The sequence below is a fragment of the Penicillium subrubescens genome (genome assembly GCF_028828155.1).
Source record: "Penicillium subrubescens strain IBT 31985 chromosome Unknown utg000005l_segment0_segment0, whole genome shotgun sequence".
NCBI classification, from domain to species: Eukaryota; Fungi; Ascomycota; class Eurotiomycetes; order Eurotiales; family Aspergillaceae; genus Penicillium; species Penicillium subrubescens.
This window is the reverse complement of record NW_026643155.1, coordinates 4,939,279-4,961,762: the sequence shown is the minus strand read 5'-3', so window position 1 is coordinate 4,961,762 and position 22,484 is coordinate 4,939,279. Positions and strand designations below refer to the sequence as shown.

The 22,484-nt window shown below is 47.5% G+C and overlaps 10 protein-coding genes across 10 annotated transcripts; 2 read left to right on the top strand and 8 right to left on the bottom strand.

Annotated features, from left to right (window-relative positions):
- Positions 1-284: 284 nt before the first annotated feature.
- On the bottom strand, positions 285-697 carry N7473_008326 (laccase-1; the record flags this gene model as incomplete). The annotated part of the gene is made up of 2 exons (XM_057154266.1): positions 285-484; positions 538-697. The coding sequence occupies 2 exons, from the start codon at positions 695-697 to the stop codon at positions 285-287; spliced, it is 360 nt and encodes a 119-aa protein (XP_057008604.1).
- Positions 698-976: 279 nt separating this feature from the next.
- N7473_008325 (uncharacterized protein) lies at positions 977-1,417 on the bottom strand (the record flags this gene model as incomplete). The annotated part of the gene is made up of 1 exon (XM_057154265.1): positions 977-1,417. One exon carries the CDS (start codon positions 1,415-1,417, stop codon positions 977-979), a length of 441 nt encoding a protein of 146 aa, XP_057008603.1.
- A 746-nt stretch (positions 1,418-2,163) lies between these two features.
- N7473_008324 (uncharacterized protein) lies at positions 2,164-2,736 on the top strand (the record flags this gene model as incomplete). The annotated part of the gene is made up of 2 exons (XM_057154264.1): positions 2,164-2,320; positions 2,492-2,736. 2 exons carry the CDS (start codon positions 2,164-2,166, stop codon positions 2,734-2,736), a joined length of 402 nt encoding a protein of 133 aa, XP_057008602.1.
- Positions 2,737-4,558: 1,822 nt separating this feature from the next.
- On the bottom strand, positions 4,559-6,397 carry N7473_008323 (putative GABA permease; the record flags this gene model as incomplete). Its single annotated transcript, XM_057154263.1, has 5 exons — positions 4,559-4,932; positions 4,984-5,826; positions 5,891-6,123; positions 6,181-6,241; positions 6,313-6,397. 5 exons carry the CDS (start codon positions 6,395-6,397, stop codon positions 4,559-4,561), a joined length of 1,596 nt encoding a protein of 531 aa, XP_057008601.1.
- Positions 6,398-7,628: 1,231 nt separating this feature from the next.
- Positions 7,629-8,479, top strand: N7473_008322 (SDR family NAD(P)-dependent oxidoreductase; the record flags this gene model as incomplete). The annotated part of the gene is made up of 2 exons (XM_057154262.1): positions 7,629-8,094; positions 8,160-8,479. The coding sequence occupies 2 exons, from the start codon at positions 7,629-7,631 to the stop codon at positions 8,477-8,479; spliced, it is 786 nt and encodes a 261-aa protein (XP_057008600.1).
- A 174-nt stretch (positions 8,480-8,653) lies between these two features.
- On the bottom strand, positions 8,654-9,124 carry N7473_008321 (GFA family protein; the record flags this gene model as incomplete). Its single annotated transcript, XM_057154261.1, has 1 exon — positions 8,654-9,124. One exon carries the CDS (start codon positions 9,122-9,124, stop codon positions 8,654-8,656), a length of 471 nt encoding a protein of 156 aa, XP_057008599.1.
- Positions 9,125-9,561: 437 nt separating this feature from the next.
- N7473_008320 (uncharacterized protein) lies at positions 9,562-11,277 on the bottom strand (the record flags this gene model as incomplete). Its single annotated transcript, XM_057154260.1, has 4 exons — positions 9,562-10,056; positions 10,208-10,552; positions 10,627-10,777; positions 11,051-11,277. 4 exons carry the CDS (start codon positions 11,275-11,277, stop codon positions 9,562-9,564), a joined length of 1,218 nt encoding a protein of 405 aa, XP_057008598.1.
- A 908-nt stretch (positions 11,278-12,185) lies between these two features.
- Positions 12,186-13,914, bottom strand: N7473_008319 (uncharacterized protein; the record flags this gene model as incomplete). The annotated part of the gene is made up of 2 exons (XM_057154259.1): positions 12,186-13,518; positions 13,571-13,914. The coding sequence occupies 2 exons, from the start codon at positions 13,912-13,914 to the stop codon at positions 12,186-12,188; spliced, it is 1,677 nt and encodes a 558-aa protein (XP_057008597.1).
- Positions 13,915-14,259: 345 nt separating this feature from the next.
- On the bottom strand, positions 14,260-14,582 carry N7473_008318 (CVNH domain-containing protein; the record flags this gene model as incomplete). Its single annotated transcript, XM_057154258.1, has 2 exons — positions 14,260-14,393; positions 14,450-14,582. Coding segments are annotated over 2 exons (267 nt in total), but the record flags the coding sequence as incomplete, so codon positions are not given.
- Positions 14,583-18,282: 3,700 nt separating this feature from the next.
- N7473_008317 (cell wall mannoprotein 1 family protein) lies at positions 18,283-18,816 on the bottom strand (the record flags this gene model as incomplete). The annotated part of the gene is made up of 1 exon (XM_057154257.1): positions 18,283-18,816. The coding sequence occupies one exon, from the start codon at positions 18,814-18,816 to the stop codon at positions 18,283-18,285; it is 534 nt and encodes a 177-aa protein (XP_057008595.1).
- Between the last annotated feature and the right edge of the window lie 3,668 nt (positions 18,817-22,484).

Genomic DNA, 22,484 nt, shown 5'->3' with positions numbered 1-22,484 from the left:
ATGCCCATGCAAGTGAAACGGATGGGCGACAGGAATCGACGTATTAATGAGCAAGTAAACCCATTAATTAGCATTCGGAACTTCGATAACACCACTATATGATGAGAAGTTCACAGCCTTATTCTGAATTTGAATTAACGTGGGATTTTCCCATGCGACCTGCATACTGGTACTGTTCAGATACCAGCGGAAATGATTCTGTGTGTTCTTGGCGACAGTCACATCTTCCATGGACCTCTAGTCTGCAGCGGAAACTGATTTTGGCACCATGGAAACTAGATTGCTTAGACTTTCATCGACGCAGCCATCGTCGAAAAGTGTAGCATTCGTTTGGGAATCCCTATTTGGGCGTGGTAGTGGAGGATGTCCTTGATGTTATTGACATTGTCGTTCTCAGAGCATTGGGTTTGCGGCACTGCGCGAATCCAAAAGTCTCGAGCCACAGAAGCTTGGTCGGCGGTGACTATCACGTCATATCTTTGACCTGCAGATTTAAAGTTAGTTATGGTCTATGATACTGGAGGTGCTTTAGCTTACCCATTCCAATGTTTTCGAATCTGGTTGTATAGGGCTGGATCGGCACGAGATCCATAGCAATGACAGTAAGTGTATGATCGTCAGTCATATACTTCCAATTCGTATCAATTGCCGCTTTGACTAGTCTTAAACGATAAGATTCCCCTTTGTTGGCTCTCATTGTAAAACGTGATCCAGTGAAGTTGTACACATTGGTCCTGTTGATCAGTCCAGTGTCGAGTGTTGGAGGACCTTTCGTTTGAGCGTACGTGAATAGCTAGTCCGCAGTTTGATGGCACCAGTCATTGAGGAATAGAACACCCTTATGAACATCATAGTTCGAGCTAGCAGGGCTATTGATAATGATTCCCCCAAAGACACCCTCCCACGCCTGAAGTCCAATGTGTGAGTGTAACCAGGAAGTCCCATACTGAACAGCTCGCCATTTATAGGTCACCGTCTATCCAGGCGCAGTTGGACACTGGGTGATTGAAACCACGCCGTCGTTTGAATTGGTATAGTTCTGACGAATTTCGTGCCAGTGAATACTTGTCCCATTTTCCGATTCAAAGAGATGGTTCGTGACATGTACAACAACCTCGTCGCCCCAGTTGGCATAGAGGGTGGGTCCAGGAATTGTCCCATTGACCGCCATTGCTGGGCGCGAAACGCCGTCAGGGGCGACGGTGACTTCGTCAATGGAAAACCAATATTCACGAGTGGCACCCGTATTAGGAACTACATTGGTGTAATCAGTGTTGATGTTATAATCACACCACTTCTTCCGAGTGTGGGCTGCGTTGCCTGTACATTGTTTGGACTTGCGAGTCTCGAGGCCGGGAATAGTAAAGGCAGCTGTCCACAATGCAAAGACAAAGAATATTATGTATAAAATCTTCATGATGGCTGTCTACCTGAGGAGGATTTGAAGGGGGAGGATATAACTCGCTTCCATGAAGCCTGAAAGACGACGCTGACAGGGCTATCAATGGCACTTTAAGAGAAGTTCTGCTTCACAACCGGTGTCCAATTCTCTAAAGCTATATATTGCTCCAGAGTCATCTCACGAGCGAGGCTCGGGCTGGGTTGTCCGTAATTGGGGCGTATAGTGCATCAACAAGGCCGCCAACGGTGGCGTATTTTTCCCCTCATTCAACCACGCTAGTCTAAGATGCAGATGATATCAAGGCACGAGGGTCGTAAGACACCCCGAGAGAAAGCCACCGGTATTGTTTACAGATTTGAACGCTTAATAGAGTCGACTATCTATTAACCTGGCGAGGTTACCTGGTCAGCATCCACCGAATACACATAGCATCCCCGTACAATGGGTCATGAAGCTTTCGTTTCTTCAATCTTTGCGTTGTAAAGAGATAATTCTGGGTACGTTTGCAGGCACGTGGACTTGTGAGACCATCTCGGAATTTTAGGCATCTCTTTGCGAACGCACCCAGGGAGATTACGAAGAGGCTGTGGATTGAGCTGATAAATAGGTATAATTCAAACTACACCACCACCACCGGATCTGAACCATAATCATCCCATTGCTAACTCTGCGGTATATCTGCTTTTTGATTGAACGTCCATCACATATTTACCAAATGACCCTCGACGTCCTTTAAAATAAGCAATCATCATACGAGAAACATGCTGACTTCATGTTCATGTCGTCTTATTCTTTTCCATGCCCCTTTGGGCTTCACCTGCTCGGCTTCGCCGCGCAATGGCCGTGGTGCTGAGCGCCAATTCCACATCTATGCGTTCAGAGACAATATTAGCGGTCTACAGGTATTCTATGCGGACGGTAATTCTCCCCTCTTACCTTGACCGTAGAACACTGACTAACTTTGCTCTCTTTCTCTCTTCTCATCTGCAGGTAAAGCAAAAAACGGTGACCCAACGCAGTCTAATGCAGTCTTCATCTAAATCTAGCCCGCAGGCGTCCATGGAAAGCTAAGAATCCACCCCGCTCCAGTTACGGTCTCAAGCACAGATGAATGCATGTGGCTTGCGCATGATGACTCGGAAAATACCACCTGGTCAACCAAACCTCTCTACATGGCCGATGGAGGGTCCGGTGAGGTTGGGTTCAACTCCCCGAACAGTGCAGACAAACTTACCGATGTTTGGTGGACCAACGGTCATTATGTCAAGGCTAAAGTAGACGAAGCAAACTTTTATGCTGAGCCTATTTCTGGTGCCAAAGGCTGGTACACGTAGTCATGGAGCAACTCAGATCAGGTAGGAACAGCCCAGACATTGGTGACTCTAAGGACCATTGAGCCTTCCACCGGATCTGTCCTGGCCTAGGTCAGGTCTGAGATGGCTTGTTCTTGGGGAACCATTCCCGTGTTGGACAAGAATACGAGCGGGGAAAGCGGCTTTTGGACTTGGGGGCGGAATTGACTGGTGGTGCAGTAGTCTGCATATGTCTACAGAAGCCTTCCATGTTGTTTTGCCAATAATGAAATGAGAGGAGAGTGATCTAATAGTGATACATCGAATGCTATTACGGATAATACCAACTGGCAGGCCTCCAGTTTGCTAGCTTTAGTATCTCGAGGCCCAATATACATTGTTTACCAGTGGAGTGACTTGTAGGGAAAAAGCTGTCTAAATCCCGGCTGGCATACATGGTCATGCATGACAGTGGATACCTAGCGATCGGACAGATCGCGAACCATCGACGGCTAGCCACGTCAATATCTAAACCCTAATTGGTATACATGCATAGATCCCAGTCAGCGGGGTCTTGTCCCACCTTTGCTTCATGTCGCCAAGACTTCGTCCAGCCCTATTCTCCGTGGTCTTACAACCGGCATTTCAAATCACACGCATGAGCTAGAAGCTAGATGCTAGCAATCTTATCGGAATTGCCGATTGAATAGTATCGGGTGTTAAGAACAAGATTTGGCTCTTGTAGATCCGTATGTTTGAGCACGCGAGTCACCTGGGTGTCACCAAGAGCCTCAAGATGCTGCTGGAGGCCTTTTCCAACATCCGCTTAGTATACGATGAACAGGGCTTGAGTGAGACATTATTGCCATGAAAAAGTCACTAGGTAATATCCATTGTAAGTTTCTTCTTCTCGTAATCACCATTTGCTTGATGTCTAGAACTAGGAGTGAACCATGCTCGTATTATACGGCTGTTGCTCCCGTAGCTTTCAGCTGGGGCGCCTTGCCAAGTCGGGTTATCCAGCCCGCCTGACTCAAGAATCACACTTGACTGTAAAGAGAAACAGCTACGTCAGACAGCGTGGAGTATGCAGACAAGCGAAGCCAAGCAACCATGTCCTCCTGTCGTAAATTTTTGAGCGGTTAGGCATTCACGGCGGAGAGCACCTATTCTTAGATTGTGGGGAATATCTACTACCTTTTGTCTTGGACTCTTCCCGTGACCTGCACAATTTATATAGCTAGCGCTGACCCCGCATGCTCTTCGAGGCGTTGAGGGAAGGCAATGGCTCGTAAAACATCATGATGAACTGGTCTGGATGTCAATCGGATGTACAATCTAGTTACCCCTCGCTACCACGAGGCTCACAGAGTGCTTTCATATGTTTGCTTTTGGGAGGCTTCATCTGTAGCCTCACTCAAGACTAGGTCTGGTGGCAGACAGAATTGAAATGTAACCTTGCCATCTACGGTATTTGTAGGCTGCGGTTGCTATAGTTGTAACAAAGTGCCAACAATTGAACTAATAGTGTGCCTTTTATCTTGCGGGGGCTAGGATTGAGTCCTACTTGGACCAATTGTTATCCTAGCCCTGGAATTTGCAACCTTTCCCTGAGGGAAGGTAAGGCTTAAAGTGTATCCAGAATCAACCTTTTACATACTCGGGTCAACTACATTACGCAACAGCGATAACAGAGAGAGAAATTATACAAGTGTGCTTCGAATATAGTACTGTATCTCAGGTCTTGACTTAAATTGACTGGCATCGCCTAGCAACAATTTGTTCTTCTCATATGTATTATAAACAAAGGTATACCTTCCTAGATGATACCAGGGTCGTGTTCCATAATTGAAAATCTTTAAAACTAACGCTTTTTCTCGTCCACTTCCACAGCAGCAGCATCAGCTTGCGTAGCGTTCTGCGCGGTATTCTGTCCTTTGAGGAAGCTCACAGCTCCCGGACCTGTGAAGTTCTTCCGACCAGTGGTGAACCAAGTAACGATGCTAATGAGACCGATAACACCAACAGCAGCGCTAGTGTAGTTCATCGACTCCTCATTCACAGGAGCAGTGCTCGGGAAGTTAAAAGTGATGGAAGCGAAAAGAAGGAAAACAAGGCCCACGACGTTGAGAGCAATCGACACCGGGGTAGAGAATGCATAAGGACCCTCGAGCTTGGTGACATGGCCGGAGAGGTATCCAATCAGACGGCTGAAAAGAGCCATTGCGTAGGAAAGATCTGAGAATGTTGTTAGTTGTTCCTATGCCAGCTGGAGGCTAGAGAACTTACAGAAGCCTTCGGTTGAGATCGAGATGACTGTCTCAAAGCCTGTCGTAGTGCCGAATTCAATGGCATCAAGGGCCAATTGGACGGCCAGAGTGAGAAGAACGGCATTCACCGGGACCTGGCTCTTATTCTCGACCTTGCTGAATACCTTCGAGAAAGGCAGTCCGTTGTCACGAGCAAAAGCATAAACAGAGCGAGATCCTTCAGCGAGGATGTTGACACCAGCCACAATAACAATCACGGCAATCAAGCTAGACAAAATGCAGGTGCCGACTTTGCTTCCTGTGGAGTCGTAGATAATCTGAATAACGGGGACGCCGGTAGCGCTCTCGGCAGTCTCTGTGATATCGCCAATGCAGAAGCAAAGTGTGAGCAGGAAAGCAAATCCTGTAACCGCACCCAAAATCACGGCCAAAATAATAGCCTTGGGTGCCTCCTTCGAGGCCGACTTCATTTCTTCAGTCATATGCGAGGGAGCATCGTAGCAGCACATTCCAAAGCATGCCTGTAGGACGCCGATAATAGCAGCCATCCCGGTACCCCAGCCTGTGGTGTTCTGGAAGTCTGAGAAAACAAAAGAGGCGGGCTGCTTATGATCGTTCATCGCAAGGAGGGTAACGGTAACTATAACGAAAGAGCCGACATTCCAGATTAGAATAAATTTGGAGATCCGGTGCAGTAAATGGGATCCCCAAAGATTGATAGCGGCAGATAGAATAGCCACTAGGTAGGCTACCAGTACTGTCTGCCATCTTTCAATATTATATTCCGGGAAAACCAGATTTGCCATGCCCAGCACAAAGTTGGCGGCAATGGAGTTGTTCGTGGCGCCCATTGCTAGGAGACCTTTTGCTCACTTGATTAGCACTCCTTTGATATGGTGCAGCCAGTTAGTAAGTTGGAGACATACCGATAAGCATGAACCAGCCAGTGGCGTATGATAAACCTCGAGCGAACCGGGGAGGCGTAAGCGCAGCAACCCACGAGTATTGTCCCCCTGCGACGGGGTACATGGAGCACATCTCTGCCATGGGAATCGCAACAGCCAGAGTGAGCAAGCTGACACCGATGAAACTAAAGACCATCACTGGTGGACCACCCGAGGTCACTCCAACGATGAACACACCACTCAGTGCCGTCCATCTTAGAAATGTGTTAGGTACACAGTTATTTGCTCTCGGCGTCGGCAAGGGCACTCACGATGTCACAACACTGAAGCTGAAACCAATCATAGACAGCAACCCAAAAGAACGTTTAAGCTCTAAGATTCCGCCAAAGGTCAGCATCAAGAATACAATTTAGCGATCAACAGGGTGTTTTCGTTAGACTTACCCTGCTCATAGCCCAAATTTTCAAGGCGAACATCTTCGGTTGTGGTGCCTTTGAACACCTGTGAACTCTCGTCTTCTTTCGACATGGCTGCGATTGAAGCTGTTCTTGGCAGGTAGAACAGTCACTTCTCACTAGGTGGGCGAAACCTATGCTTTAAAAAGACCGCTGCAAAGGGGCCGGAAGCCTGCCATCCCTACCCCATGCTATCTTTAACGCCCCATGGAGTGACCAAATAACCATAGTCGGGGCTGTCGGGGTGATAAGATAGATGGACTCCCATAATTTCCTTATTGAGAAGGTTTGCGCGATGCCGGTGGAGCCCAGTCTGCCAGTCCGGACCGGCCAGTAAACTTAGTCGGGATTCTTGCGGGGGAATCAAGCAACGCCTCAAAATCGGCCTCTCGCCGATAAGCAAGACCGGCCCTTCTTGGCCTGTCATTTGTCGAGTCATCATGAGACCCAGAGACTGATATCGATGGCCGTGAGGGATCTGTCGTGATAATTGGGTAATAGAAAAGCCGGGGGATGCTTGTTCATCTCCTGATGTTGCCCTTTTGGACGTTGTGGTCGGCAATGCAAGGGTCAACTTTCTCCTCTTGAGAACTCGGCAATAGAAGACACAAGCCTCTTTTTCAGTCGGCATGTCTCCGAAATATCATGTTGTGTAGAATACCGCTGCGAGTCTGCGAGAGTACTCCAGACAGCTGCCCCCAATCGGATGGCCAACATCTTCCCGCCGAGGGAAAGCCAGACGTCCTTCCCAAACAGGCGTTAGGGCTTAGGGCTCCGGATGATGGAGGTCCCGACTAGCAACTGCCATGTAATTTTGGGTGGTACGCGATCTCGTATCGTTTCCGGCAGAACTATGCATGAGAGATTGCAAACCCCAGATGCAAATGACGAGGAAATAACCATGACCACGTGGCAAGTAGACAAAAAAGTCTAAATTTGTGCTTACCTCTACCCATTCAATCACTTTTGATAACCTCTGAACGCAATATATCATGCTCGCGCCCTCATATATGGTAAAAAGCTAGCTGACAACAACTTGTACTGAGAATACGTCTCGGCATGAACAACCAGCAGAATGGTTCGATGGCTGAAGCTCTATCCCCATTCCCCGGAATCGCAACGACCGAGCCCGCTCCAAGCGAAGCATGATGAACCACTTCACAACGGAGAGCGGATACAGTAGCTCCCGTCGCTAGGAGCAAAAAATACTTAAGATCAAGAATGGCTGCTTTGCATTGAGCCAAGCTACAGAAATTTCCTGTTCAACTCTTCACCTAATACAAACCCAACACCAACACTCCATAATGTCTGAGCAAATTCTCGCAGGAAAGACGTGTCTCGTGACCGGTGGAGCTGGTGGATTGGGCAAGGCGATTGCCACTCACTTCCTCGGCGCTGGCGCCAATGTGGTAATTTGCGACATCAACGAGGAGCGTCTGCAAGAGGCCTCCGCCGAGTTGTCCTCAAAGGGACCCCTGCGAGCCATCAAGGCAGATATCACCAAAGTGGAGGAGGTGCAGAGTCTGTTTGACGAGCTGATCCGGGAATTTGGCAAGATTGATGTCTTGGTGAACAACGCCGGAATCATGGATCATTTCGCTCCAGTTGGCGATCTGGATGTGGAACAGTGGGAGCGAGTGATGGCCCTGAACCTCACTGCGCCCATGATTCTGAGCAAAATGGCTGTTCGTAACATGCTTGAGCAGCCAAAGCCTGATGGCCGGATTATCAACATTGTCTCTGTCGCCGGTCGAGCTGGATGGGCCGCCGGTATGTTGAAGCTGCTTTTTACCTCGTTGTGTGGATGACATTCGTACTAACTTGAACACGAATAGGTGCCGCTTATACGGCCAGCAAGCACGGTCTGGTTGGTCTGACCAAGAACACTGCTGCCTTCTACGGCAACAAGGGCATTCGCTGCAACGCCATGATGATGGGTGCTATGAACACCAACATTGCCGATGTGTTCAAGACCGGCATGCACATGGAGGGCTATAAGAAGATGAATTCCGTCTATGAGTCCATCCAGGCCCCTCCCTGCGACCTAGATGAGGTTGCTGGTTTCTGCGTTAACTTGACCTACGGCAAGGGTGCCAGTGTCATCAACGGCGCGTGCATTGCCATCGACAACGGCTGGACCTGCGTTGTTGGCTAGAGTTTTTGCTTGTTTCAACTTAGCGAGTGAGGAGCCTAGGTTTTTGGATTCATGTACATATCCCAATAGCGGCTTCTGTTCATACCTACATTATCGCCATCAAATCATGATGCTTCTTCAAAAACTCTTCATTTGCGCAGATGTTTACATACCACACTCACATCTAATGTTCAATCAGCTCTTAGATATAAGCGGATTCGCCTGCGGCGGCTCTCTCTCATATCTCTCCGCTCCCTCGGGGATATCCACAATCGCATGCTGAGTCCAAATATGAACAGCACTCTTCATCATCTCTTTATCCAACCCCACCAAACACCCACCCTTAACATTCGTAGTCGCCGTAGGACCCGGCTTCTCCCCGGGCGCCGGCATAAGATCCCGGAAACGGTGAAATATTCGCGCGCCGCAGTTTTTGCAGAACACACATTCCATTTGTCGGCCCGTAAGTGTGTTGCGGGTGTATGTTCCCACGAGATCGGCGACAGAGTCCGAGAGCTCAAAGTAGGGGAAGATGGCGGTGATGCCGTGGGCGGAGGAACTTTGGTGTTGGCATTCTGTGCAGTGGCAGGCGTATAGAGCGAGAGGTTTTGCGGTTGGAGTGGTGAATTCGATTTTGGAGCATTGGCAGCGTCCTTTCATGCCCATTTTTGCGGGTTTGAGGTTTTGATGTATGTGGATTCGATCGTTGTTGAGGTTGTGGTTGTGGTTGTAAATGAGGGGTAGTGATGAGTCGTTAAATACGAGCTTGGTAAAGGGAGCGGAAACTTGTTTGAGACAAATTTGTCCTCGACACGAAGTACTTTTTTCCGTGAACGTTTGCAAGATGAGTAAAGATCCGACCAGAACTATTTTCTATCGACTCCAATCTTGATAAAATATATGTCGCTAAAGACGTATCCCCAACACCGCCCTATCTCCGCTTTTGTATAACCTTATTTTCGCATCTCCCTTTTCATGCTCGTCATCCAAGGCACCATTGTGTTTACTATTCTGGTTTAACAGTAATGGTACAGGATCGTTTTCCAAGTTGGGAACATCGGCTCGTGGGCTCTCCCACATTGTGCCTACCAACGTCACAACACCTAGCAAGCAGTCGAAAACGGGGAGGAGCGCAATCCACTGCCACCGCACCGCGACGAAGATTTTAGTTCTTTTTGTTCTGCCGTTCGATGACTTCCCAAGTGTGAGCCGTTCAGCCAAGGTGTATCCCGGAAGGTCTTGGAAATTGCTGCTGCGACATTGATCAAGGCACATTGAAGTCTCTCGGCAGTCATAACATCACATCCGGTGATATTCAACGCTGCGAGGGCCCGTAGGGTATCTGGCACAGCGTAGGTTCCGTTAGGATGGATTGTTGGTTGGAGATGGCCCTCCGTATAGATTACCCCATCGCTGTCTACCTCGCCAGAGAAGAGGGCTGCGAGGACTCTGACAATGGAGCGTTGCGCCATCGTATCTACGGTAAACCTCCGGTTATACTTCATTCCCAGGTCGGGTCCCCAAGGAGGATAAAGGTTATACCCGTCTGTTCCGTCGTCAGAATTCCCCCAAGAGACGTCCTCCCAGGTAGCCAACGTCTGTTCATCATAAACACCATTAGTGACGGATGCATGGGATTGCGGACAAATGGGTTAAGAGCGCATCCCATGCCTGCCATGTAGGCGCCACTGTGGATGAATTCAGATCAAAGAACCCATTGGGTCCAATGAACTGAATAGGACTCCATACTGTGTTCTTGTACACCAATGGCTGGGGAAGCGGGCCTGCATTGTATATGCCGGAAGCGAGGTTCTTGACCACGATTGCTGGAGTGCCCCAGCAAGTGTCCTGGATGACATTTGCTGTAGCATTACTACTCGGAAGAGTAATGTTGCATCTTCGCTCGGTGGAGTTTGTGAGGAGATAACAGCGGGACTGCAACCGATCCGTCACGTTCGTACACTTAGCAGTGGCTTCAAGTGCAGCAATTGGGGCCCAAGTGCAGTTCCCAGATGTACAAGTCCATTGCGGAACAGACCATGCTCTCGACGCGTTAATGTTGATCAATGCGTTATAGACGTTCGCCTTTAATGCCTGGTCATCTTGGTAGTCGACAAGCGTTCAAGTTAGTGGATGCTTAAACCACGCGGGAGAGAGAGGCTTGACACATCTATTTCATCGTACACAGAGTTGTTCGACACAGTCGCAATTTGCGAGGCGTCATAGACCATTTTGGCATATATGTTAATCAAGTTTTGAGTGAAAGGATTGAACGCAACTGTGAGAACGGTGGCCAAACTGCCCCAAAATGCGAAATGTCTGAATTAATCAGCGCTTGACCCAGCGATCTAACTCCCTGAGAACTTGGATTGATATAAAGTTACTTACTTGGTTCGAAGACGCCAAATTAGCTATGCACTGCCGTAATGACCTCGGCTGGCCGCGTCGAACGTGCGAAGATCCTGTATCGGCCGTGACTTGCTGGCAAACCTCACCCATTTCAACTGACCCAAAGTCTCGCTGACGGCGAATAAGAGGCATGCTTTCGAGAAAGTGGACAACCAGGAAATAAGCGAGTTCAACGACACATACTTCCAGGTAGGCTGAGACTCGAAACGCATCAGGATAATCAAGATGGCGACCACCAGGTTAACAGATGCGGAGATGGCCAACGTTTCCCACACAAATCGATCTGAAATCCATGTCTCGATCGACCGCGTCCGCTTCATTTTCTGGATTGAGTCAGATGATGTTGATATTTGGTCATCCGATTCTGTTGTATGCTCGGCAGAGGGTGTTCTTAGTAGATTTGCATCCATAATGGGGTCATGGATGGTCTGCTTTTCGTGGGTGAAATTTTGAGGTGAAGGTAGGATTGAGGCAAGTGAGGCGGGCGTTTTACTACCCTTTATCTATACTTTCTGTCTGTCGAAGAAGGCTCGCCTTAGTCAATGCGCAAGTGCAAAGAAACAGGACACTGGCAACGATCGACTCTATATGAACCGGTGCCTAACGCCACTTTACATATCTAAGCCTCCTCTAGACCTCTGCAGCAAGGGGCAAGGGATGCCCACTCAGACCAGCCAATTATCAACTCCGATCAATCACGAATGGCCTGACTTTCTTTGTGCGCTAGTTGCATCAGGTTGAAACCGAGCCAGTCGAGATATCCATCATCCCAGTGTTACAGTTATGGCTAGCCGTAGCATGAACTGCTCTAGGTAAAGAGACGATCATCGAGGTCCCCGAGAATCACAGCCTCGCCTCTACTATAGCCACTCAGTCAGCCTATATTTAAATTTTGGCATCAGCCAATACGGAGAGACCCTGCGTTGCACTGCCGCTCGACAGGGCTGATCGCATTCGATGAGCCAGCACTGGAAATCCCCCAGCCATGCTGAGAAAGCAATAGTAGATTGCTTCTTTTGAATTTCACCATCCAATCAGAACGCCGGACTTTATTAGAAACAAGCAACTGAGAATACAGATGCCCGGGGAGTAAGAAATTAACCATGATCGCTCAGACCCTCGGACAACACTAGTGGCCTCGTATATGCAGGGCCTGCAGATCTTCCATGCGGGACCACAGCTCAAGATAGAGTCAGGCTGACTATTACGCACTACAACGAGTCTGCCGAGTGGAAAGGGAACTTGGAAGATGCTTGAGTTGGGATCGCCATCTGCTGAAATGCTTGGATTCACTGCCTCAGTGTGCCGATCATATCTCTCACCAGGACAGCGGAATCTGGTATTTCTTCCAATGTTCCGGTGTATCAGCTTCCTCAAACTTCCCAATACCACCCACAACCCCATTCGCATCAACTTCCCAATCACCGGCCTCAACTCTTTGCGCCCAGTTCAGCAAGATTTTATGAAGCTGTACTGGATGAAATTCCAAAAAGCCACTTTCTCGCCCTGCCTGGTAAAGCTCAAACGAGGTTTCCTGAGGCACATAGGAGTCGCAGGCATTCATTAGTCTCTGACCATTGCTAAACCGCGCATGCCCGCGACCTCCGATATTAAAAGGCAGAATTAGTCTGCAGGAGTCCCCAAATTGGTTTGCCCCTATGCCAGGTGCGAGGACATATAACCCCGTAGAAGTGCCTTGGTGACTATCCTCTATATCAGGGAAAAACAGTCGCTTATAGCTCAGTGAGGATGATTCGTCACCTCGGAATAGCAAGAATGGCACTGCGTGACCGACTGGGTGGTTTTGTATTTGCAACCTTCCAGGATATTCATCTTTATCGCTGTCGATATCTGGAACGTTGTAGAAAATCCTTAAGGCACCACTTCTTCTGCTGCTTTCGCCGTCATCGCTATGATCATCCTCGTCACTTCGCTCTTCTTCATCTCCATCAGATAAAAAATAGACTTCTTCGTCAGATTCGCTGGACGAGGAAAATGGCCCAAAATATCGTTCCCCTGGGGTCCGAAGATCGAGGTTCTCGTCGAACTGTTCAGCTCGTCCCTGATCGGCGTCTCGACTAGCTTCTTGACTGGGCACCTGGTTGCTCTGCCCACCTTTTTCTTCGGTTTCCTCGTTTGTTTCGTCTTCCGACTCGTTATCGGATATCTCTTTCCACGGCTGGGCAGCAAACTGTGTAGGTAACTGAATACTGATACCCGGGGCGATGTAACGAAAGTTCAAGGTCCGAGGGGGTATCTCCGAGAAGAAAGGTCGAATGAACGAATTATTAGGGATACTAGCTTCGTCGAGGATAGCGGGTGAGTATGGAAGATGCAATTCTGAATCTTGCGTAGTTTGAGGAAGTCGATGTTCGATTGCGTCGAGAAGTCGAGTAAATGCCTTATTTGTCTTTTTGACATCTCGGGCCGTATACTGATTATACTGCCATGGAAAGAATCGGGGTGTTCTTGGCCAGGCCTCTTGCTCTTCAGCCGTATTTGGAGACGCCTGCACTTTTCCTTCTTCGATCATCTCTAGATATGCCTGAAGAATATCCTGCAGGGGTTTCCATGCCCATGGCTCATGGAAGACGTCGATCAAGTCATAGTGATGAGCAACATAGGCCGCTAATTCCGTTTCTTGATCAAATCTAGCATGGTATCAGTACACCTGTTAGGGCAATACCAGGAAGCAGGACTGACATTATGCCTACTTCCTCATCTCCGTAAGCACTCGTGGGATTATAGAGATAGATAAACCTATCAGACGTATGGAGCGAATGCAGGTATCCACTGCTTTGCAGTGAATGCAGAAAGTAGAAGAAGTAAAATTCCGGGTCCCATGTTGTCGTTTTCGCGAGACGGAGGAAGCAAATAAGATTTGGATTCAGTTTCGTAGCAATTTCGGCTGGGACTGGGGATGATATTTCCCAGCAGGTTGTGGACGGCAGTGATGCTAAGTCGCGTCCTGCGCCGATCCATGCACGACACAGAATCTCATTGTGGAGCTGGGCCGATAATTCTGGATCGAAAGTTGACACTGGCATATTGATGCTACATAGGAAGATATTTGATCAGGGGCAAAACGGAGTAGTTTTATTATTTTTTTTTCAAGCGAAATCGACGCCGACATCACGAGGGTTGCTTAGCAAGCTCCTCATTCGCTCCATAAGCTACGGTAGCTGTTCAGGGCAGCGGGGCGACTAACTCATCCTAGACTCCGATCACCTCCTAGTTCCCGAAGCAGCAATTTTACCATCGCCTACATTACTTTGAATACCCCCGTCGCAAGGCTTAAATGTCAATACCCCGATATGATTATGGATACACTCGGATAGGTTCACCTGTACCTGAATCAGAGACCGTCTCTCGTACACACAATTAACACTTACTGAGGCACACTGATGAGTTCCATCATGATCGTTCAGCTCGGCATGCAGCCACGGAGCTTTGTCGGGCCCCTCAAGAGAAATACGAATCTCCGTCGCGCTATGTGCAAAGCTATCTCCTCCCCAGATCAAGTCGCCTCCGGAGTAGAGTTAGAGTTCAGGTTCTAGGATTCTTCGTTGGCGCGGTACATACCGTTATTATTACCCAGACAACGGTTCAGGTCAAGCTGGGAGTAGCTCCATGATCCGTTCGGTCGCTGACAGTGACAGCTGAGAGTGTGTCGATTTCTCAGGTTGATATTGATGGAGTTTGTATGGAACGCCATAGGGTCCACTATTTAGTCCTTTGCGCTGCCTGGAACACAGTAGAGAAAATTTTGCGCTTGATAGGTCCGCATATACAGTTACTAAGGTTCTCGGATCGAAGGTCATTCTTGAACAGTTAAAGAACAAAAGTGTGGGTGTTCTGAATGACGATGCAGGGGCGTCAGGGCATCTGGGTGACGTGCTGACGAGCCATGGGTCTCAACTCGGATAGACCCGTGGAATCTGTACGTCCCTAACTCCGTACTTCCTGCGTTTACGGCGGGTAGGCTTACAGTAGTGGTTATCCCGCTCCTAGCACTACGCAGCGATATACAGCAGCGCTGCTATACACTTAGGATCTCGTGTGTTAAGTAGGAGAGCCGTCGGCCGCCTGACGAGGCGAGGATTGTGCTCGTAACGCCTAAGCCAGCACTTAGTGTAGATTTTAGGCAGTTTCTAAACCGGCAGCGGAGCTTCTACCGGTTGGACCAGATTATCATTAATAAGTGCTATATTATGCTCAACGGGTCCACTCAATATCGTCCGCAGATACAGCGGCTTAGGCAATTGACGCAATATAGGACGCAGATAATATTTCCAACAGCTACGCCTCCCCCGAGCCGGGAGGCGCAGATATAGCAGGCGATAAAGGTCCCGGTGAGGGAGGTCAATCTGTATCGTAGCCGCACTCGGCGTATCAACGTTACATACCAGGTATAGCAGCCGGAGATTCCTGCGCGCGAGCGAGGCCCGAGCCAGTGGATATACACAGCGGCGGTGATCTTATTCATCCAGGAGCGCATCGAGCGATATCGGGGCGGGCGGGTATTGATCTACGCACATACGATCCCCTAAAGGTATTCCGGTCCACTAGGGGCTTGGGTACGCAAAATTTTGTCTTGGCAAAGGGGGGTTGTCTCAAAGTAACTCTTTAAAAGGCCATTGAACATATGACGTAGTGCTAGAAGGTTGACATTATCTCAATATCTTTCGGCTTCAGAGAGTGGTTCCAAAATGTATATAAGGCTATATTAAAGGCGTATATAGAAGGTATTCTGATGTCTGTAGCCGCTTCGAACAATAGGCTTGATAAGCTGGACTATCTAATAACCTTTCCCGCACGGTTAGTCGGTCTTGTCTTCTGCATCTTCTTTACCGATAGAGTCGGCCGTCGGTCAACCTACAATCCTCCTGGAATTCTTAGCAAAGACAGTTTTGCTATCTTAGGAGAAAGGGTACAAATTCCTTTTAGTCCTAGCAGGGGACATCGTTCGCTACCCTAATTACAGCTCGTGTGGCGGCTCTAATTCTCCGATTCTCAAGGAAGGACCTGATAAGCATAGGACATACAGAGAGGCTAAGGATATTCTATGGGATACAACGGATTCTGAGTACTATGACCTCAAATAAGGATAGGTACTAGTCCATTGTACCGTGGCGTTATATAGATGCTAATAGTCGTCGAATGTCTTTATCCAAACGTATACTGTCTACAGCGGAGTGGATATCGCGTTGTTTTGAGGTCGTTTAGCTAGCTACCTTAAAATCATAATTGTAACCCTCAGGGTGTCATCGGCAGAACAATGCCTAGATATTCGGATAGCTAAGTGGTTGAAATACTACCACGGTTTCTTTATAACTTAGCCGTTTCTAATCATTTGAATTATTGAGCGCCCTGCTAGAACAATATTCAGTAAGCTACATTCTTCCTAAGCTTATTTAGTCGGTTCTATTAGAGATAACTAGGCAGAGCACGTTTTGTATACGAAATCTTGATTGCTGCAGGCTGGAGCTAGGACCAGACAATTTTTGATTTCTGTATATTATTTCTCCAGATTTTTGCCTTTTTGAAGCTTACCGAGCAGTCTTGCCTAAAGAAGACATAGTATTGTGAATCGCTGGTTAGGCACTATCTTTTCTATCGACGAGCATAGCCACAGGGATAACGGCGATGACATTTCTAGTGGTAAATCCCAGCAGACCCTAGAGCGAAAGAGCGTCTCTAAGCTACTTATGGTAAAACTTCTAGCTCCTCTGTTAAGGAGGACTGATTGAATATTATCCTGATTATCCTGCTCTGCTGCCCCGGGCAGGCTCACAGAGAGGTTATCTTTCACAAACATGATCTACCGGACAACCATTAAACCAGCACTTTTATAGATACGCATACACAAGTTGCATTAGATATCTTCCGAAACTACTGCCTCTTCTCGTTGCTATAACGGTAGCTGTGTAGGGGAGTAAGCTTGTCATTATTGGCTACCCCAAAATTAATCAAGAAAGATCGCACGATGATATCATTTATTTATTTCATTACTGGAATTCCGAAGTCCAGATAGTGCTCCGTACGAATCTTGGGTTCTGTCGTCCAAGGTTTGGCAAGTCTAGGCTAAGCCTCTTAGCAGCATGAAACGATACTGTGGAGGGAGGCAGTTCGTGTCTTTCGGAGCAGTGTGAACAGGCGTAAGTAAAACAGCATCCAGGTACTTCGGAGAACAGCGCGGATAATCCAAGTTTACCAACTAACGGCCGATTATGGCTCCGTATTGCTTCGGATTTCAAGAGTGTCTCGCAACCGTACCGTTGCTATACAAAGCCTTCCGTCGGGTTCGGGCCTGTTGAGTATCTTGCAGAGCGTGCCAGAGTGCGCGCTAAGTAAGTGAGTCACTAAGTGTTACCACAGAGTAAGCTCCTCTACAGTACTTGTAGGTTAGGTTGTCTTGAAGGTGAACTGTGAAGTAAAGTACTAAAGGTAGTAACTAAGTAAAAATGTGCAATTAATCGCGAAGAACTAAATACATAATGCTATATGAGTGTCTCTATATATCCAGTCCTTCCTACCGGTGAGAAGTTGGAACTCATCGCCGATGCGCTAGGGCTCATCACTGATGAGTCCTGCTTCTATAATCCCGTCGGTGATAGGATTTGGTCACGTGACCTCTGAGGGGAGTAATTCGTAGTGACAGACATTATCCGAGATGGAGTGTATGCAGATTTATACTCTAGACAAAGTCTATCTTGATCGCTGATTGTGGTTATGTAAAATGCCTTTTTACACGGACCCACTTTGCTCCTGGGAAGCATATGTGTAATGCTTCTCATTGGTCGCACGTGACTTCCTGCAGGTGTTGTCTTTCTTGCAGGTTTGGTAGGCTGTCGTCGTCCCCGCGGGTTTCTGACAGTCTGCCTCGTAACAAGCAGTTAGTATGTTGAATACCTATAATTATGCCAAATACCGCCGGACCCAAGAGTAACTCTAAAGGTTTACCGCAAAATCCCCCGGTTATATAAAAAAAGCAAAGAAGAGAAGTGATGACTGTGAAGGGCTAGGACTGAGCTTATCTAATTAGGTGTGGCCGACAATCTATCTATCAAACGCTTCAGGAATATAGGAACCAATTCAATTAGACTAACAGAGAGAAAAGCAAACAGTTGTATCAAACAGATTGTTCTATCTGTAGCTACCGATTGCTAGAAAGGAGGACCGGGAGAATCCGGCGATACTTAAGAGTAAATTGGTCCAAGGTTCTGTATATTCCCTGGATTACATACAGAAACCAATGAATCGTAGGTCATAAAAGCGACAAATAAATCGAGACCGCAAGGGCTCCCTACTTTCGATAACACAAAAAATACCGAGTTCAGCGAGGGACTTCAATAAATAATCCCGTTGCTAGCGGTATAATGACCGCTGTTCGGTAAAAAAGATAGCCAGTAGTTCTAGGTAGAGTAGGCGGCTATAGCAGTAATGAAGCCACCATCGAGTTGAACTTTGACTGCGAGGCTCCCGGCTTTTAGTAGAAAGGGTTCAGCCGCTGTTATAGCGTTCATAAAATTGTCCATGGCCGTGTTCAGAGAGTGGAGATCGCTAAGAACCAGTTCTCTGCCCCCTTGAACAAGTGCCCAAGAAGGTTCTTGAAGTCCAATTTCAACCAATATATCCAGAAACGTAGGGAGTAATTCTTGGATGTTGGCAAGAATAGTAGTTCCAGATACAGTGCCGAAAGAGCCGGTGCTCTTGATATCGCGGATCGTACTATCCACGATAGTAACAAGAGTCTCAAAATCGCCGTGAATAGCATGTGCACCAGATGAACCACTAGCGGGGTAACCTCTCACGTCGTTGTTAAGGGTTGTAAGTTGAGGGCCGATTTTTTGGGTAATATCGTTCTCAACAGTAACGACATCGCGGCGAAAAATAGGTGTGGCGGCAGCAGTTAATGCCAAAAAGAGAAGCTTAGCAATAAGGACCATCTTGTTTGGTTTTGGTAAAGTAGAGTATAAGAAAGTAGAGTACAAGAATGGTAGGGATAAGGGAACACGGAGCGTGCTTCTGAAGCTCTATTTATATTCCGATAGATTGAATGGAGGTAACACTAGTCGCTCATCCATTACATGAAAAGTTGCCTAACTTCACTAGTTACTGCGCCACTATTTGCACTAGCTACACCTGATTTCTAATATAGAGGCAAAATAAGAAGACATTCTCCACGTGATCTCTCTGCCTAAAACTTAGATTTTGTATAAGGCCATACTGTATTGGTCAAGCCTTTGTGGGCTGCTCCAAAGAGTGCGCTAGCGAAGCTAGATTCTAATAGCATCAGTTATCTAAGGCGCTGGCATAACTAAGTACTGACATCTAGCTTCACTGGCATAATAGATATGTAATTCTGTGTGCCCTGTACTGAATCCGAACGACACCACGTACTCCCTAGCTCTACTAGGTAGAAAGTGTCAACATGTGTGTGTGTGCATATCCCTGCAATAGCGAGCGCATGCATGCGTATGCGCGCTAATGCAATCGGACGCATAATTCTGTATCCCCGATACACCGCTTCATGATATACGATGCTGATTATCAACTATTGCATCGGATAGAAAGAACGAGTTTCTTAACACTCTCGTATGCCCCCATGTTATTTCGGATTTTTATCAGTCTTTTCCTGTGTCATTCTGCCATGTACCCAAAGTTGTAAATACTGCCTGTTTCCCTAATTAAATTGAATAAGTTTGACGACAATGTCATAAGTTTGACACCATTTTCACTCACGAATAGAGCTCAAGGCAATTCTGATTAAACTGTGTTAACCTTTCACTGTTCAACCTGTTCGCTGCCGACCCACCTCTATTGCACTTTCGTCTCTCTTCCATAACCGTGGTATTCGATCGACCTGTGTGCGCCTCTAAGCACACCCCCTAGGGTTTATGCACACGGCGTAAATTCGACAGAAAGTTTAATCAGAATGCTTTTGTGCTTAGTGAACTAGGTAGTAGAGAGCGGCACGGGTGGATTAATGATTCTGACGATCGATAGTATATAAGTAGGGTCCTAGGCGCTCTTTACCTATAGAATGAGTGCCCTTCGGTCGCACCTACTTCACTTCGCTTACCCAGATACGCTATCTTTTAGATAATGAATCTCGTCTATCCTAAGTGAAAGATAGGTGGATCCCGATATCCTTCCCCGAATAACTCCGTGCCTCGATTTTCGCCCTATCATATTGGACTTTCTTGGCTATATTAATATAGGGGAGGATCGCGGATCGCCCCACTCTTTAGGCAGTATCCACTTCTTAAGCAATTCGCTATAGCCAGACCGCTACGGAGTACTTACGGTAGGACAAAATAATATAATGAGAATATTCCCATTACGAAAATTAAAACCTAGACAATCTTTCATCTATATCTAAGTATTATGAGCTTTCTCTGATATCCGTGCCCTTCGCTACGCTGCGACCCACCCATCCGCTACCGCGTATGGGTGCGCCACCTTTTCATGCCCAATTTTCGAATACACCATGCAATTAATCCACCAAACTAGCCAAATATCAATTAAATACACTGTTAACCCATATAGAAGAGCTCTCCTTTCTCCCTCGCTTCTCTCTCATTATCAATTGCTCCTTGAATACTCTCCTGAGTGCGCTGTGAGGGTTTAAACCCAAGCGCCCTTTCGACCTATTGATCAAGCTTCTTCTTCTCAGCAGCGTTCTCCTTCCCCTTTCTCTTTTTAATGGACCGATTCGCATCACGAGCTCTTAGTATACCATCCTGGCTAAGCGGTTTAACCTGCCGCTTAGTATATACTCGACGTTGGGGGTCTTGCGCAGCCCGAACGCGCCGAAGTGAATACTGCGTTATAGTAAGCTTCTCCTGCTTATCTAGCTGGTGTTTGAAATTTTTGGCGATATTTCGCTGAGACTTCGCTGAATTGACCTGAAGATCTCTTAATATCTTCGCGTGATTCCTCTCCAGCGCTTCGATAGTAGTGGGAGGGCTATTTTCCACGCTGGAAGATAGAAATTCTGGAGATAGTGTGCGAATATACGACCGAAGCTCCGGTGCATATAGTTCAGGAGGATCTTGCTGATTCGCTAGATTATCCACAATCTGGCTACTCCGTATATTTCCTCTAATCTCATTTCTTCACCCATTTCCGTTATTTTGGTCTACATAGCGGACTATAAATGGTCTCTTCCCTACTAGCCAGTCATCCCAGCACATCGAGAGATACGCTGTATCTATGGTCAACATGAGACGGGTTAGTCACCACGTACTTCGTATTATATAGGCAACAGCGCTGCCCTGTCGGTCACATTCAGATCAAAAAGTATTCATCTGGCTGTCTCATCCGATAAATCTTGTAGTAAGAAGCAGAAACCAGTATCGGTAGCCATCTCTCTAGGATATTCCGGTAAGTCTGTGGAGCAAAGTATCAAGTATACAGTGAGTGATATGGATGGCGCAAGACGATGGAGGGGCACTAGGACAGCATGACATGCATTAAGTCGGGGTAAGTACGGAGTAAGAGCACGGAGTATGCAGGGGCATCATCGGCAAGGCTGCACCGATCTTGTCTGCTCTGAGCCACATCTCCACCAGACGATGTACCAGCTGGCCATCCATCATGGAAGCAGGCTTCGGACACGATGTAACTAAATCACTTCTAAGACCAGTGAGTCATTATTTCCAACCGCATTCTTCAAGTATGTTGCATTTGAATTATTTCGCGATCGCTAGTCCCCCCCTCTAGACCGGAGAATCATGAGAGCTACCAAGACACCATCCCCCTCCAGCATCGACGTCATTGGAAGAATGAGAGACTAGTCAGTTATAGTCCGCTGGTAACATCCGCAAAGCTTCCCGTGTAACCAGCATGTACCCGCTGCAGCCAGCAGGGATCATCCGGTGGAGGGGGGGGGGGGGGGACACCTAAAATCAATATCTATATGCATCCTGCATATCATTCCAGACACACATACATCTCCATATCTCGACTAGGCGAGCTTGCCGTGACCCTCTGGATTCCTCAAAATCAATTCTGCAGCCTCGATAGCTCTGGAGAATGAACCTCCTGACTCACCACCTCCCAGCTTCGATAGCGGGGTTGTCACCACCCCCCCCCCAAAAAAAGAACGCAGACTCACTCATCCGAGACATCCCTCCGACCCTCTCTCTCTCCCTCTCTCTCTCTCTCATTCCCCGAAAAAGCAAAAAGCAAAGCAAACGGCCAGAGATAGTAGTAAAATGAAGGAGATTCGTCAGCGATCTCAGCCACTTAAAAGCACTAGGACCCTCCCTCTGAGTTGACTGATAGGACTGAATCAGGACGAAGAGGAGGGAAAGTTTTCCCCCAGGTGTGTCCGAAGATGTGGGTGTCGGCTGATCGCCTGAGCTAACAATAGAAGGTCCTGGTTGGTCAGGAAGTGAGTGCCGGCTGAACATCCCTAACTCTTCCCGATGATTTGCAGCGATCATGTAGATTTTATTCTGGATTATAAATATTATCTTTATAATCCACATTATTCAGTTCTGGTGGTGGTGGACTGTTTCTGACTATTTCCAGATTTGCTTCAGAAACCCTTGTAAACGAATCACGGAAATGACCAGGCACCCATGACTTGGTCGGAGATCGACATCCC